The sequence below is a fragment of the Gavialis gangeticus genome, unplaced genomic scaffold, assembly GCF_001723915.1.
Source record: "Gavialis gangeticus isolate Ggan-Ray unplaced genomic scaffold, GavGan_comp1, whole genome shotgun sequence".
NCBI lineage: Eukaryota > Metazoa > Chordata > Crocodylia > Gavialidae > Gavialis > Gavialis gangeticus.
Window position 1 is genome coordinate 87,307,502 of NW_017729034.1, and position 13,072 is coordinate 87,320,573.

At 46.8% G+C, this 13,072-nt stretch overlaps 1 protein-coding gene and 1 long non-coding RNA gene across 2 annotated transcripts in view; one reads left to right on the forward strand and one right to left on the reverse strand.

The window, feature by feature from the left end:
* The window catches only part of LOC109304614, a 20,944-nt gene extending 16,127 nt beyond the window's left edge, over positions 1-4,817 (reverse strand). Inside the window, exon 1 of the long non-coding RNA XR_002099435.1 lies at positions 4,647-4,817. This is a non-coding gene — a long non-coding RNA (uncharacterized LOC109304614). The remainder of the gene's footprint in view (positions 1-4,646) is intronic.
* A 673-nt stretch (positions 4,818-5,490) lies between these two features.
* On the forward strand, positions 5,491-7,212 carry SF3B5 (splicing factor 3b subunit 5). The gene has a single exon (XM_019527579.1). The coding sequence runs from the start codon at positions 5,717-5,719 to the stop codon at positions 5,975-5,977; it is 261 nt and encodes an 86-aa protein (XP_019383124.1). The 5' UTR covers positions 5,491-5,716; the 3' UTR covers positions 5,978-7,212.
* Positions 7,213-13,072: the final 5,860 nt, after the last annotated feature.

Here is a 13,072-nt window from a genome sequence, read left to right on the forward strand (position 1 = left end):
ATTTTTTGGGGGGGCAGGGGGGGCAGGGGATTGCTATCTAAACCAGAAAAAACCCAAATCATACACTAAAAGTCAAACATCTACTATAACATATTTTAATTTTATTACAAAAAATATTGTTGTCATGATTTGTGTTTGCATAGTGTATATAGAAGTGACTGCATAATAGGTCAAAAATAAAGTCTTGCTCTTGTATTTTGGGTGTGGGGAGAATGTATGGGGTGTGGTTGGGGGTGCGGGTGTGCGTATGGTGGGCTGTGGGGGGATGTATGTGGTTTGTAAGGGGTATAGGATATGTTGGGGGGTTATGGGGGCAGGGTATGGGTATCTGGGGTTTGCGGGGACCCCACGCACATTCCTCCTCATGGCACACAGCCCCCACCACCAGCAGCAGCAGCAGGTGACAGGCGCAAGGGGTGCTCGTGGCCCATGCAGGCTCTGCCGCCCATCAGTGAGCGACTACAGCCAGCACTGCACGTGACAGCAAGAAGCACAGCTAGGCCGGCCCGCCTCTACTGCATGAGATTCCACAAAGCACACATGCAACTCCTGGCATGATGGCGCCAGCTGCCACCATGGAAGCAGGTGACAGAGCTCCCCACCACTTCTGGCAGAGCCCTGGCAGCTGCACGTAGCTTGGAAGGCAGCCGGGAATTCTCCCAGTGGTACACGAGTGTGGGAGCTGCACATCTACCATGGGGAGCCCTGTATAATATAGGTGGGCTGGCCTAGCTGTGCTCCTTATCGCCATGTGCAGCACTGGCCGGAGCCATGCGCCACCAGGCAGCAGTGCCACAAATGCCCCGAGGGCCCCTGCCTGCTGCTGGTGGTGGCAGAAGCTGTGCGCCATGGGGGGGAGTATGTGTGGGGGAGTCCCCACAGCCTCCCACCCTCCACACTCACACCCTGCCCACTCAAGCTCTGTGCTCCTGCCAGCTGCCTGCATGGCCAGGATCCACACAGCGTGGCACAGAACCAGCCCGGCCCAGCCTGGCAGCATGCGGTTCCCATCCATGGCTGGGACCCACACAGCGAGGTACGGAGCCAGCCCAGCTCCGTGGCGCACTAGAGTGCCAGGAGCCATGAGAAGTCCTGCGCCATCAGGCTGGGCCAGCTCCATGACTCCACATGGTGCTCCTGGCAGGGAGCGACACAGAGGCATGGAGCCAGAGTCTTGCAAGCCCCACGGAGTGCGGCAACTGCCAGCACCCCCTCCACCTAGCCTGTTCTTATATGAATTTCCACTCTTGGACGAAGGGAAGGCTGAGGAACCTCAGGGGTGCCAGGACAGAAACCTCTGCTAGGTCTCCAGCTTCTGGGGGATTAGGGGGCAGTGCTGGGCAGGTCAGGTTGGGGTTGGATTGGTCATGTAGCAACCAGAGCCCCAGCTGCTTGCTACTGCAGCTGGCTCCTCCTGCCGCAGGCACCTCATTGGCTTTCAGCCAGGCAGCTACTGGCAGGTAAATTTTAGAAGGGCCCCACAGGCCAGCTAGAATGGCCTGCCGGGCCAGATTCGGCCTGTGGGCCATATTTCACCCACCCCTGGTCTAGCTTCATCCTCGTTGAAATCACCCTTCAGGTAGTTAAAGGCTGCTATTAAATCCCCTCTCAGTTCTCTCTTCTCCAGATGAAATAAGCCCAGTTCCCTCAGCTCTTCCTAAGTCCTGTTCCTTAGCCCCTTAACCATTTTCACTGCCTCTCTCCAGTTTGTCCACTCTTTTCTGTAGTGGGTTCCCCAAAACTGGATACAGTACCCCAGATATGGCCTTCCCAGTGTCAAATAGACAGGAATAATCACTTCCCTCAATCTGCTGTCAACGCTCCTACTAATGCAGCCCAGTATGCCGTTAGCCTTCTTCACAAGGATACACTGTTGACTCATATTCAGCTTATTGAGTACTGTAACCCTGGGTCCTTTTCTGCAGAGCTGCTGCTTAGCCAGTCAGTCCCCTGACTGTAGCAGTGCATGGGATTATTCCATCCTAAATGCAGGATTTTGCACTTGTCCTTATTGAACCTCATGAGATTTCTTTTGGTTCAATCCTCCAATTTGTTTATGTCTCTCTGCATCCTAGTTCTACCCTCCAATGTATCTACTACTCCCCCCCAGCTTGGTGTCACCTGCACACTTGCTGAGGGTGTACTCCAGGCCATCTTTTAGATCACTGATGAAGGTATTGAACAAAACCAGCCCCAGGACTGACCCCTGAAGAACTCCACTTGAGAGCAGCTGCCAACTAGATGTTGAGCCATTGATTACTACCCTTTGAGCCCAACAATCCAGCCAGTTCTCTATCTACCTTTCAGTCCATTCATCCAACCTGTACTTCCTTAGCTTGCCTGCAAGAATGTCACAGGAAACCTATCAAAAGCCTTGCTAAATTCAAGGTATATAGTGTCTACTGATCTCCCATCAGCAGAGCCAATCATCTCACCATAGAAGGCAATCAGGTTAGTCAGGCATGACTTGCCTTTGGTGAATCTATGATGATTGTTCCTAATCACCTTCTTCTCCTCCAAGTGTTTAGAAATGGATTCCTTGAGGATCTGCTCCATGATTTTTCTAGGGACTGAGGTGAGGCTGACTGGTCTGTAGCTCCCTGGATCCTCCTTCTTCCCTTTCTTAAAAGATAGGCACTATGTTCACCTGTTGTCCGGGACCTGTCTCAATTCCCACAGAGTTTTCAAAGATAATGGCCAGCGGCTCTGCTATCACATTGGGCATGTCCCTCAGCATCCTTGCATGCATCACTTCCAGCCCCAGGGACCTGTATACATCCAGCTTTTCTAAATTGTTCCTAACCTGATCTTTCACCACTGTCAGCTGCTCACTTCCTCCCCAAACTGTACTGCTAGGTGCTGTAGTCTGGGAATTGATCTTGCCTGTGAAGATTGAGCTGAAAAAAGGTATTGAGTACTTCAGCATTTTCCACATCATATGTCACTAGGTTACCTCCCCCATTCAGTAAGGGACCCACGGTTTCCCTGATCTGCTTCTTGCTGCCAACATACTTGTACAAACCTTTACTGTTCCCCGTCACGTCCCTTGCTAGCTACAACTCCAATTGCACTTTGGCCTTCCTGATTTCATGGTTGCATGCCTGAGTGATACTCTTGTCCTCCTCCCTAGTCATTTGTCTAAATTTCCACTTCCTGTAAGCTTCCTTTTTGTGTTTTAGCTCACTGAAGAGTTCCCTACTAAGTCAAACTGGTAGTATGATATGCAATTGGGAAAAGAATGCTATGTATTCCTTGTTGTTCAAATCCTTGTTACAAATCCTTGTTTTTCAATTAAAATGTTGTTGTCAGGGATGTCCAATCTGCAGCACATGTGCCATAAGTGGCACAGGCAGCCTGTGCGTGGCATATGGCAGATCATGAAGGGATCAAGGAACACAAGAACAGACAGGAAAGGGAGCAAGAAGCAGAACAACAGACCAGGACGAAAAAACAAGGTAGGGAGCGGAAAGCAGAACAACAGATCAGCCACAGGAAGGGGATCAGAGTAGTGCTCAGGGAACATACAGGGCTTACCTTGCACCATGCCGCCCAAAAAGATTGCCCCCCCCCCACACACGCACCTTAAACTGAGGCAATTTGACCTCTGTGGGTTTTTTTTTAAAGCTAGTAGCCACCTAATTTTCTTGGTTTATAGACACAGCAACCTGGTGGGAATCTCATTGGGTTTTAAGATGAAAGCATCAAGTGGAACTCTGAAGCACCAATGCAATAACTTACACTTTCTGCATCTCTTTGCATTCAAAAGCTGATCTAACTCTATCCCAACTACATGGTAGGTTCAATAAGAGACCCCGCTCAAAGGGTGGAAACGGATGTCCCCAGACGTCTCATTTATGCTTCCATGATGTGTTTTACGGCAGCACAAATGCTGAGCAAATAGACATTGATACCCTTCACTGTGTCATATGAAAGGAAAATTGGTAGCGCACCAAAAGCTAGTAATTGAATCTGCTGCTTTATTGTGGCAAACGTCTATTACCTCTGTAGCACTTCCCCTGCTCAGGCAGACCCCTGACCCAGGAAAAGCACAGAGATCATATTGCTCTTTCTCCTGCACCATCAAGGGCAGGACAAAGGGTGACATGTACCTGGGCAGATCTAAGATTTTGAGAAGTGGGGGGGAAAGCTACAGTGGCACATCATCACACATATATAACACAACACACATTTTTCTCCAGTTAAAGAGAAACTAAAAGCTTTACTAACATGCTAGGGGGTGAGGACTATATTTTTCAGCTTGAGAAATTGGAATGTGCACTGATTTGCTAGACTATATACCAGGTTTAAAAAAAAACACAACCAACTAAGCAAAAACAGTCAAAGGATTGGGCCTGCAGTCATTAGAGTTCACTGTATATCTCTTTTTCAGATCCAAAAAACAAAATCTAGTCTTTTTACGTGTCTTGATGGTGCCTCCAAAGCTGCACTATCAGTCACTTCTACCCCGAGGTGACAGGACCACGATGGAGTGAAGATTTTCAGCTAAGATTAAAAGAGTCTGCAGGGCTGTGAAGCAGAAGAGAGACACTCCCAGGAGGGGCTAACAGGCAACCATGCTGCAAAAGAAACCATAGTTTGAACGTTGAAACCTGGAGGCTATTAAAAGTTTAGAGGGTGGTTCATACCTGTGGCGTAGAAAGAGATTGGCAGGAATCAGGAAGATGACAAAGAGCCGTGAAATCAGTGGACTCCCTCAGCCCTCCCTGCAGAGAAGCATGCTCCTCCCAGGGTTGTTGGCTGTAGTGTTGGTCTAAAGATGCTGGCAGACATGAACAATGCGTGCCCCAAGAGGCTGGGGGGACATGGTGACCACCTGCAGGCAACGGCGGTTTCAGTGGCGGCAAGCTCCCACAGGCAGCCGCAGCAGTGTCGGTGGCAAGGCAGGGGGATGGAGAGTGCCAACCGGCGGTCAGCAACCACCCGCAGATGCCTCTAGCAGTATTAGCAGTGGCCAGAGGCGATTAGCAACAGCCCACAGATGCTGCCCGTGGGGGTAGGTTGGTGCCTGCAGGCAGCCGCTGCTCACTACTGGCAGCTTTTTTCTCAGGGGGTGCACCGCCAATCTCAGGGTGTGCATGTACACCCATGTGTACCCCTACATGGCACCAATGTCGGCAGACAAGGTTCTTTGGGTAGATGTGACCTCTTGTATTAAACCAATTAAACAGTTGGAAATTTTTTCTTTGTTAGCTTGCTTACAGCCCCCCACTCCCGCTTTTGCAGACCCCTGGCTGGGGGCGCAGCTAGGTCCTACTCATCGCACATCCACGCTCCCACATTAGCACTGCGCATGCGCGAGAGCAAGCCACCCCCGCCCCTGGTGCGAAGCTCTCCCGCTCGTTAGAGCCGGTGCCTCGTTTTCATCCACACTCCCCTCCCCTCCCCTCCCCGTTCGATCTCTTCTGTCCGCGCAAGGGTGGCGGTACCTTACGACTACACTTCCCAGTATGTAGCAAGATCAGCCGATGCACGCATGCGCTTTCTAAACGTGGGGGGCGGACTCTTCACTCACCCCGCGCGGTCCCATCATGCACCTGGACGGCGGCACTTGAGAAGCAGCGCGCGTGCGCGAGACGCAAGCAAGGCCTCGGTGATCCCGGAAGCGACCGTTTGCCGAGGGGGCGTCACATCCAGCCGGCATTTTGTGCGGAGTCGGAGCGCGGCGCGGAGCTGAGCTGGTGGGGAGGCTGCAACCATGACGGACCGCTACACGATCCACAGCCAGCTGGAGCACCTGCAGTCCAAGTACATCGGCACGGGCCACGCCGACACCACCAAGTGGGAGTGGCTGGTGAACCAACACCGTGACTCCTACTGCTCCTACATGGGCCACTTCGACCTGCTCAACTACTTCGCCATCGCCGAGAACGAAAGCAAGGCGCGCGTGCGCTTCAACCTCATGGAGAAGATGCTGCAGCCCTGCGGGCCGCCCGCCGACAAGCCCGACGAGTCCTAGAGCCAACCCGGCCTGGCCCGGCCCCGCCCTGCCATGCGCTGAGCCGCAAACCACCCCGGCGGGGACACCGGCAGAGGCCTGAGGGGCCCTCGAGGCTGAAGATGGACGGCGCTTGCTGTGGAACTGACGGACATAGGTGCCTCTATGCCCATGTGTACGGCAGACTCCTGGTGTTTCTTCACCCTCCGGTTTTTTTAACGTGAAAGACAAACGTCCCGGGCATTTCCTGATTGCAGCTGGCGGGGGTCTGCAGCAGCCCTAGTTGCAGGAAGAGGACTGGCTGCACTTACCGTTGTTTTCCTTTATGTATATGAATGCGATCACTTATAGGGAAATATATGTAACTTGTTCCGACTGCAAAATTTAAATTTTCATCTTTCGAGTGTTTCAGTTCAGACAACTGAAATCTCTCTGTAGAGATGGAGATATATATATTTTCCTATAAAATATATGTACATGTTGAATCTTAGGCTATTGCTGCAAAGCCGTGGGCATGGGCGGGGGAGTGAAGAAACTGAAATTCTCTCTCTTCATCCACCTCCTTCCACACACAAACCCCTCTTTCACTTTATGGCTTTCATAAAGTCAGGAACCTCCGCTGATTTCCTGCCCTGTGTTGTAGAGGTCTCATTAGCCATACTTTCACCTTAAGGCGCAGGCATGATGGTACTCGCAACTCTGTGTACTGCATCTAGTGCAAGACAACATTATCTCCTTATGGCTTAAGTAATATAAAGCTGTGCAATACAGCAACACAGAGGATTGAAATTGATGGCCTATTTCTTTAAATAGCTTGTTTTGTATATTCTTTTTTCTGAGTTCTCAGTGTTGCTTTGGTTGTTTTTTTAACTCCTACTGTTTTCTTAACTTGCCTCTTCACTTTTTTCTCTTCTGTACTGCACCATGTTCTAACAACAAAATTAAATTTTAATCTTTAAAGTGCTCGAATACAGACAAGCTTCCATGTATAAAACATAGGCTGGAGTAGGAGAGGTCTAGGAAAAGCCAAATGATTCTCCGCTAAAAGATTTTTTTTTCCCCTCTTTTCCCCCATTGGATCAAACTTGAGCTCTCCCTTTAGGTCTGTTTCGTTCAAGAGTTAAGTGCTTAGAACCCGTGTGTGGACAAAGTCTGTTTGGGTGATAAAAGGATAAAGCAAGTATGTCGCTACAACACTGTTACCCATGTAGAATAAATATTGCTGCTCCTGATTTGTTGCATAACTTGAGTTAAAATGTTTCTGTTAGCAAAAGTTAATGTCATGTAGTCCACTTACATGCATACCAAGCAAAAGTATAATTTGGTTAACAGCATAATACAGTGCCAGTTCAAGTATTTTTGCCTATTTTACATTGTAATAAATATAACTACTTAGCATGTTTCAGCTCTGCTGTCTGCTTTGTAAATATAGCTGCACAATAAATTGGTGCTAGAAACACTGAAGGGGAAATAACCATGAAAATAGCTGCTGTTAGAAGCCTAGTAAATGATAGATGCTAGTCAGTTCCCAGGGTACTTATCTCCCTGCACTTACAGGGCTACTATTAGAAGTAAGGTCGAGTTCTTAATGAGCATTGCTTACATCAAGTACATGGCCATTTTTCAGTCCCAAGGCTGTGTATTAAAGTATATTTAGTGGAGGCCACCATCTCCACTTCTCTTTTTTATTTTTGGGGGTTGACAAGGGCCTATTCATATCTCTTATTTTTCGAACTAGTGTGCTGGCTAAGGTATATTACATAGTATTGGAAGGAGAGATTCTTAGCATGGTGTATAAGTAGGGGCTGTTTTCTTGTTGCCTTCTGAAAGAAAAGCTTGCAAGAAAGAGTTGACAATAAACTCTAATATTATAAAAGCCTAAGTCTGTCCATAATGCTTTATTCGTGCTCTGATCGGCTGACTGAAACAGCCGATCAGAGTGCTGCAAGTGTGGGGGAGTGCCGCCATGATTCCAAAGCTGTGGAGGACTGGATAGAGGGTGGGGGAGCAGAAGCCCCCAACCCTGCTCCCTGCAAGAGGCAGAACAGTGGCAGTGTGGGGTGTTAGGTGTCGGCACTCCATCCCAGCCCCCTCTGCCCCATCATTCTTGATGGGCAATTGGCTAGTACATTAATATTCTTTAAAATTATTTCACTATATTTGGTAACTGAAAGAAAAAAGTTTTGTCTTTTCTGCCTGCTTTGAACTGTCACGACACCAAAATGAGTTCAAATGCTCTTTCCAGCACAGTGAGCTTTTTTGAGGTGAAGGTAAATTAAGTAGAATGTAAACTGATGTAGGCTGGACAGGAGGGGAAAAAACATAATCTTGAATGTCTGTCTTACCAATATACACATGCATGCTAGTCACCCTATTTTAATATAAGTTAACTTTTAGAGTGACGCAGAACTACTTTGGTTACACATTACTTTTCTCTCTTCTGTCTATCATGTTAAGACCCAGTCTAAATGGGAAAGTTTTACTGGTTATACCAATCCAAACTTCCCCATTGTAGATATTTATTCTAGTATGACTGACTTTTTTTAAGTGACCAAAACAAAAAACCTCATATCTTTTACCTGAATAAGTGTTTGTGGGAAGTGGGGGTGGGAAATTACACCATATCAAGTAATTTAACAGTTTAAAAAATCACTTTGAATCCTTTTCTTAAAATGTGAAGTTGGTGGAATGTTGCTAACATTTTACTAAAGAATGGAAACAAGGAAGAGGGAGTGATCATTTTAAAAGCTTACTTCAGCCAGAGATGATCATTTCATGAAATTTCAAATCAAAGACAATTCTCTAACCAAAAGGCTTTCTCTCTCCTGCAATGACTAATGTATTGGGAGTGTTAAAGTGATGTTATAGTCATTGATGGTCCAGGACATATGCAAGAGGCAAACATTTTGTACGTAATATCTTTAATTGGACCAACTGCAAGGTTGAAAGAGATGAACTTTTGGATATCATAGTACCCTTAAGTCTCTGGGAGGCAAGCAGACACAGCACAGCTAAGTAGCAGATGGAACAAGGCTTGTGTCAGTCGTTTTAAGTCTATCCCAGCCATTCAGTTGGTCCAATAAAAGATATAATTTACAAAAATTCTTGCCTAAAGGAGGTATTGGAGCTCCTCAAATGGTGCTGCAAGAATCTTCTTTAGGAATGAAGGATGTGAAGGGACTGCTTGGGTTGTCCCATACAAAGGGAAAATATTAGGCAAAATAGGGGTTGTTACTAGCCCCCTATATAATACATAGCTATAATTTTGTGCTATTGAACTTAACAGTATTCTTTGAAAGCAGCATGTATAGCTACAAATAAAGATCTACTTATCAGTTAACAGTTTATTGTCTTTCAGTTTGAGTTTGATGCATTGGCCCCATATTCTTCTGTTTCAAGAGGGTAAATAGGAGCATCTGAGTTATTTTCTCTCCCATTGTGAAATTGTACACAAGCTAACAATAGTGCGTGATGCCTTTCTCCATGAGGCAGTCTAGTATTTCCCCCAGAACAGGAGTCATCGTGCCTATAATTATTGCTGTTTCTTTCTGGACCCATTTTATTACTAATATCTAGACACATGGAACTGGAAGGGGCCTCCTAGGCTACTGAATTCGGTCCCCTGTGTTCACAGGCAGCCATGTACCTGAGGAACTCCCAACATCTATATATGAAGGGATCAGGGTTGGCCAACTGGTGGCTCAACTCCTGCATGTGGCTCTCAAGAGGCGAGCAGGGGCCTGTAGCTGCCTCCCACTGCTGCATGGTGGGCAGAACTTGGGGATCTCTGTTGCTGCTGCCATAGTCTGCACACTGGGAGCTAAGGTGGGCCTGTGCGGCTGGGGTTTAGACACAGGAGGAGTTGCGGGAAGGGTTGCTCTGCTGCTGCTGCCAGGGAGTGGGGAATGCATGCCACTGCCACTGCTACATCCCATGCAGTGGAGGCAGTCCAGGGGGGGCAACCCTGCAGTGTGCAGCCTCCATGGTGTGTGGGCCCTGGGGCTGCATACAGGTGCTACATGTGGTCTCCAGCCACTCTGAAGTTGGACAGCCCTGGCAGATTTTAAGTATAATTTTTCATCTGAGATGATCAGTACTAATCACTGTATTAGAAATGGTTTCATTCAGTTCTTGCATATGCCTAAATCTATATTTGTGTGTCATGGCATGTGGAAAGATGTTCCCAAAGGGCTGTCCCCAGTGATCCCAAACTCATTCCTCTGAATGATCATTATTTCATTTTATGTCAAGCTTAAATGTGAACAGTTAAAATATTTTGAATTTTATTTGTCTTTGTCCTGCTTACCCTTGTGTCTTTGAGTTCCAGTTTACTCTTGGAGTTAGTTTAAAGACACTGTTCAAATAATCTGCCAATACTCCAGAAAAATAATATATGGATTAATATCTGTGTCAATAGAAATTATTGTATCATCTCATCACTGACTATAGCATATTACTGTATAAGCGTTTCAAATCTATGTTAGTCACTTTGCCTTACATCTGAATTTTCTTGGCAACCTCTCCTGAGGAATTTGGGCCATGGTTTGGGGGAGTTCAAATCACATTGACCTGTTTTCTTTCACTTGCAATTATGTTGGCATGTTTGGAAAATTCTAGAAGATGTTATTTTTAGTGAATAGTCTATAATCCTGGAGTTAGTTCAACAGAGTGCAAGGATGCAAAGAAGGAGAGTTAAGGTTTATACACCATACTACAAGTTAGCAGGATTGCACGAGTGTAAATGAGGGGAAGTTTGGCCTTCACCATCTTTATGATTCAGGACAAGAGAAGAACCTAACTACTCTAAGTTACCCAGGAGAAGTGTGTAGGGCTAGCTGTTAAGATTTATCAACTCAATAAGCTTGATCAAAACAGTGAGACTTATAGAGCATGTAACACTCAAAAAGTACAGAAGAGAATTATTGTGATAGTTGCTGTTTTTCCTGCAGTGTACATGTCTGACATGCTGCTCAGCATAAGGATTGATTTTTTTTTTTAATTAGAAAACTTGTGTACATAGTCAAGTTGTTTTAGTAGATTCTGTTTTGGATGGCAGTTTCATTATTAATGTATGTTTATTCTACACCAGAGGGTGGCAGACAACATTTTTTTTTTCAGCAGAAGAATGGATATTTTAGGATTCAGGTAAGGCAGGTAATGTTAAATAACAGAAGAGTAGTTGCACAATGGTTGGCACAATTCTTTTTCTAAATATATGAAGCATAATAAAAGTGATCTTGAAATTGAAACCATCATTTACATACAAATGAGTATCCTCTGTAACATAAGCTTGGAGTTCAAATACTTGCTATTGTATCTTTCCTTCTCAAAAGGCAATTGGATTGTTTTAATTTGGAAATCTTTATATAACAGTATGGATCCATAATTTTCTCCTTTGGCTTCTGCCCCGTCCTCTGTTACAGAGCTGGCAATGCATTAGCTTATATTTCTATAACGGCATACAAGCATTAAAAATGTATCTCATCTGTGTACCATAATAGTTGTAGAATTATAGAGCAGCAGGTCTGGAAGCGACCTGGAGGGGTTATTTAGTTCAACCCCTGCCAGAGGCAGGATCCAAACCATCTAATACAAATCCATTGTTTAACCTCTAAGCAAAACTACAGTCAAACCTGACACAACACAAGCCATAACACCCTAACGTACCACAGATAAAGCATGGGGACCACAATGGCCAATGTTCGGCTGCTGTAAAAATTGTTAAAATGTAGCCTAGGTGTACATAGGTTTGTACTCCCCTGTCCAGTTAAGGGACGTATTGGCAGGGCAGTGTGCTGCAGAGGGACACAACAGCCCAGCGGCCACCTCCATTCCCTATAGAGTCAGCCCTAGTCAGTCAATTACTTAACTATATACAAATTTATTATTACAACAAAACCATTAAAGAGCAAGGACATAAATTATATATGTACCAATTTACAAAACAATTCACAAAACGATAAACCCTATACCATACACACACACACGCATGCACGCACACACATATACACACACATACACACAACCAATTATTATTTAAAAATACAGATGAACAATAGAACAACCCAGAACAAAGGATATTGATTGGGCAACCTTATAACTCTATTAATATACAAACTATTGCTTCAACTTATTCACATAAACCATAAGGTACAGTCTACAAATATAACCAGTAATACTTAAACTACCTGGGTGCCCTCCAGGGCAGGGGCCCCAATCCCAAGGTACCACTACAGGAAAAGAGGTGTGGGGAAAGAAAAGGAGAGGGAGACCCCAAAGACACCTAAGCTACCCACTGTTACCCAGGAGCGGCCCACATGGTGCCTCTCTGCAACCCTGGGGGGGTCCCTCCCCTGTTGGGACCCTCTCTTCAGGGTAATTTACTACTCCACAGTCCCAGAGGGTTGCCTTCCATTTTCCAGGTTGAGCTCTGTTCCCTGTTGGGCTTTCCTGCTGCCCGACTCTGCTGCCACCAGCCTGGCTTAGGGCCACATGCACCACTGCATGTAGTGAGCGCTTTGCCTTGTGCTAGGGGTTGGAGGCCCAGACAGTCTTGTATAGCACCAGGGCTTGGTCTGCTCCTGGACCCTCTGGGCAGCGTTGTCTGCACTGAGCTGCTGTCCCAAGCCATCTTGAGCGGCTCCCAGGGTCTCTCACCCTCTGTGCAGCGCCTCCTGCACCGAGCTCCCAGTCTCACGCTGGAGGTTGTGGACCTGAGCCACCCTAGGGGCTCCAAAGATCCTGCTCCATTCACTGGCCTGCGCACCGTGTCTCTGACCGCACACCAGAGATTGCAAACCGGAGCTGCCCCATGTAGCTCCCAGGGTCTGGATGCCGTGCACCGTGCTGCACACCGAGAGCCTAACTGCTGGAGCCATCTGCCGTTCCCTGCTGATAGAAGTATTCGGGGGCTCTTTCTGGGCTAGTGCTTCACCCTGATGAGCAGCTCTTCTAAGCCCGGCTTTTCTCTATCTCCGCTGCATCTCTCTCGTGCTGGGCACGCAGCTCCTTTTATATGCTCCAGGGCTCCACCCCTGAAGTCTTCTGGACCTGACAGTTTGCAGTCTTCAATCAGGTCAGGGGGAGCTCCTCTTCCCCTTCCCTCAGAAAAGGGAG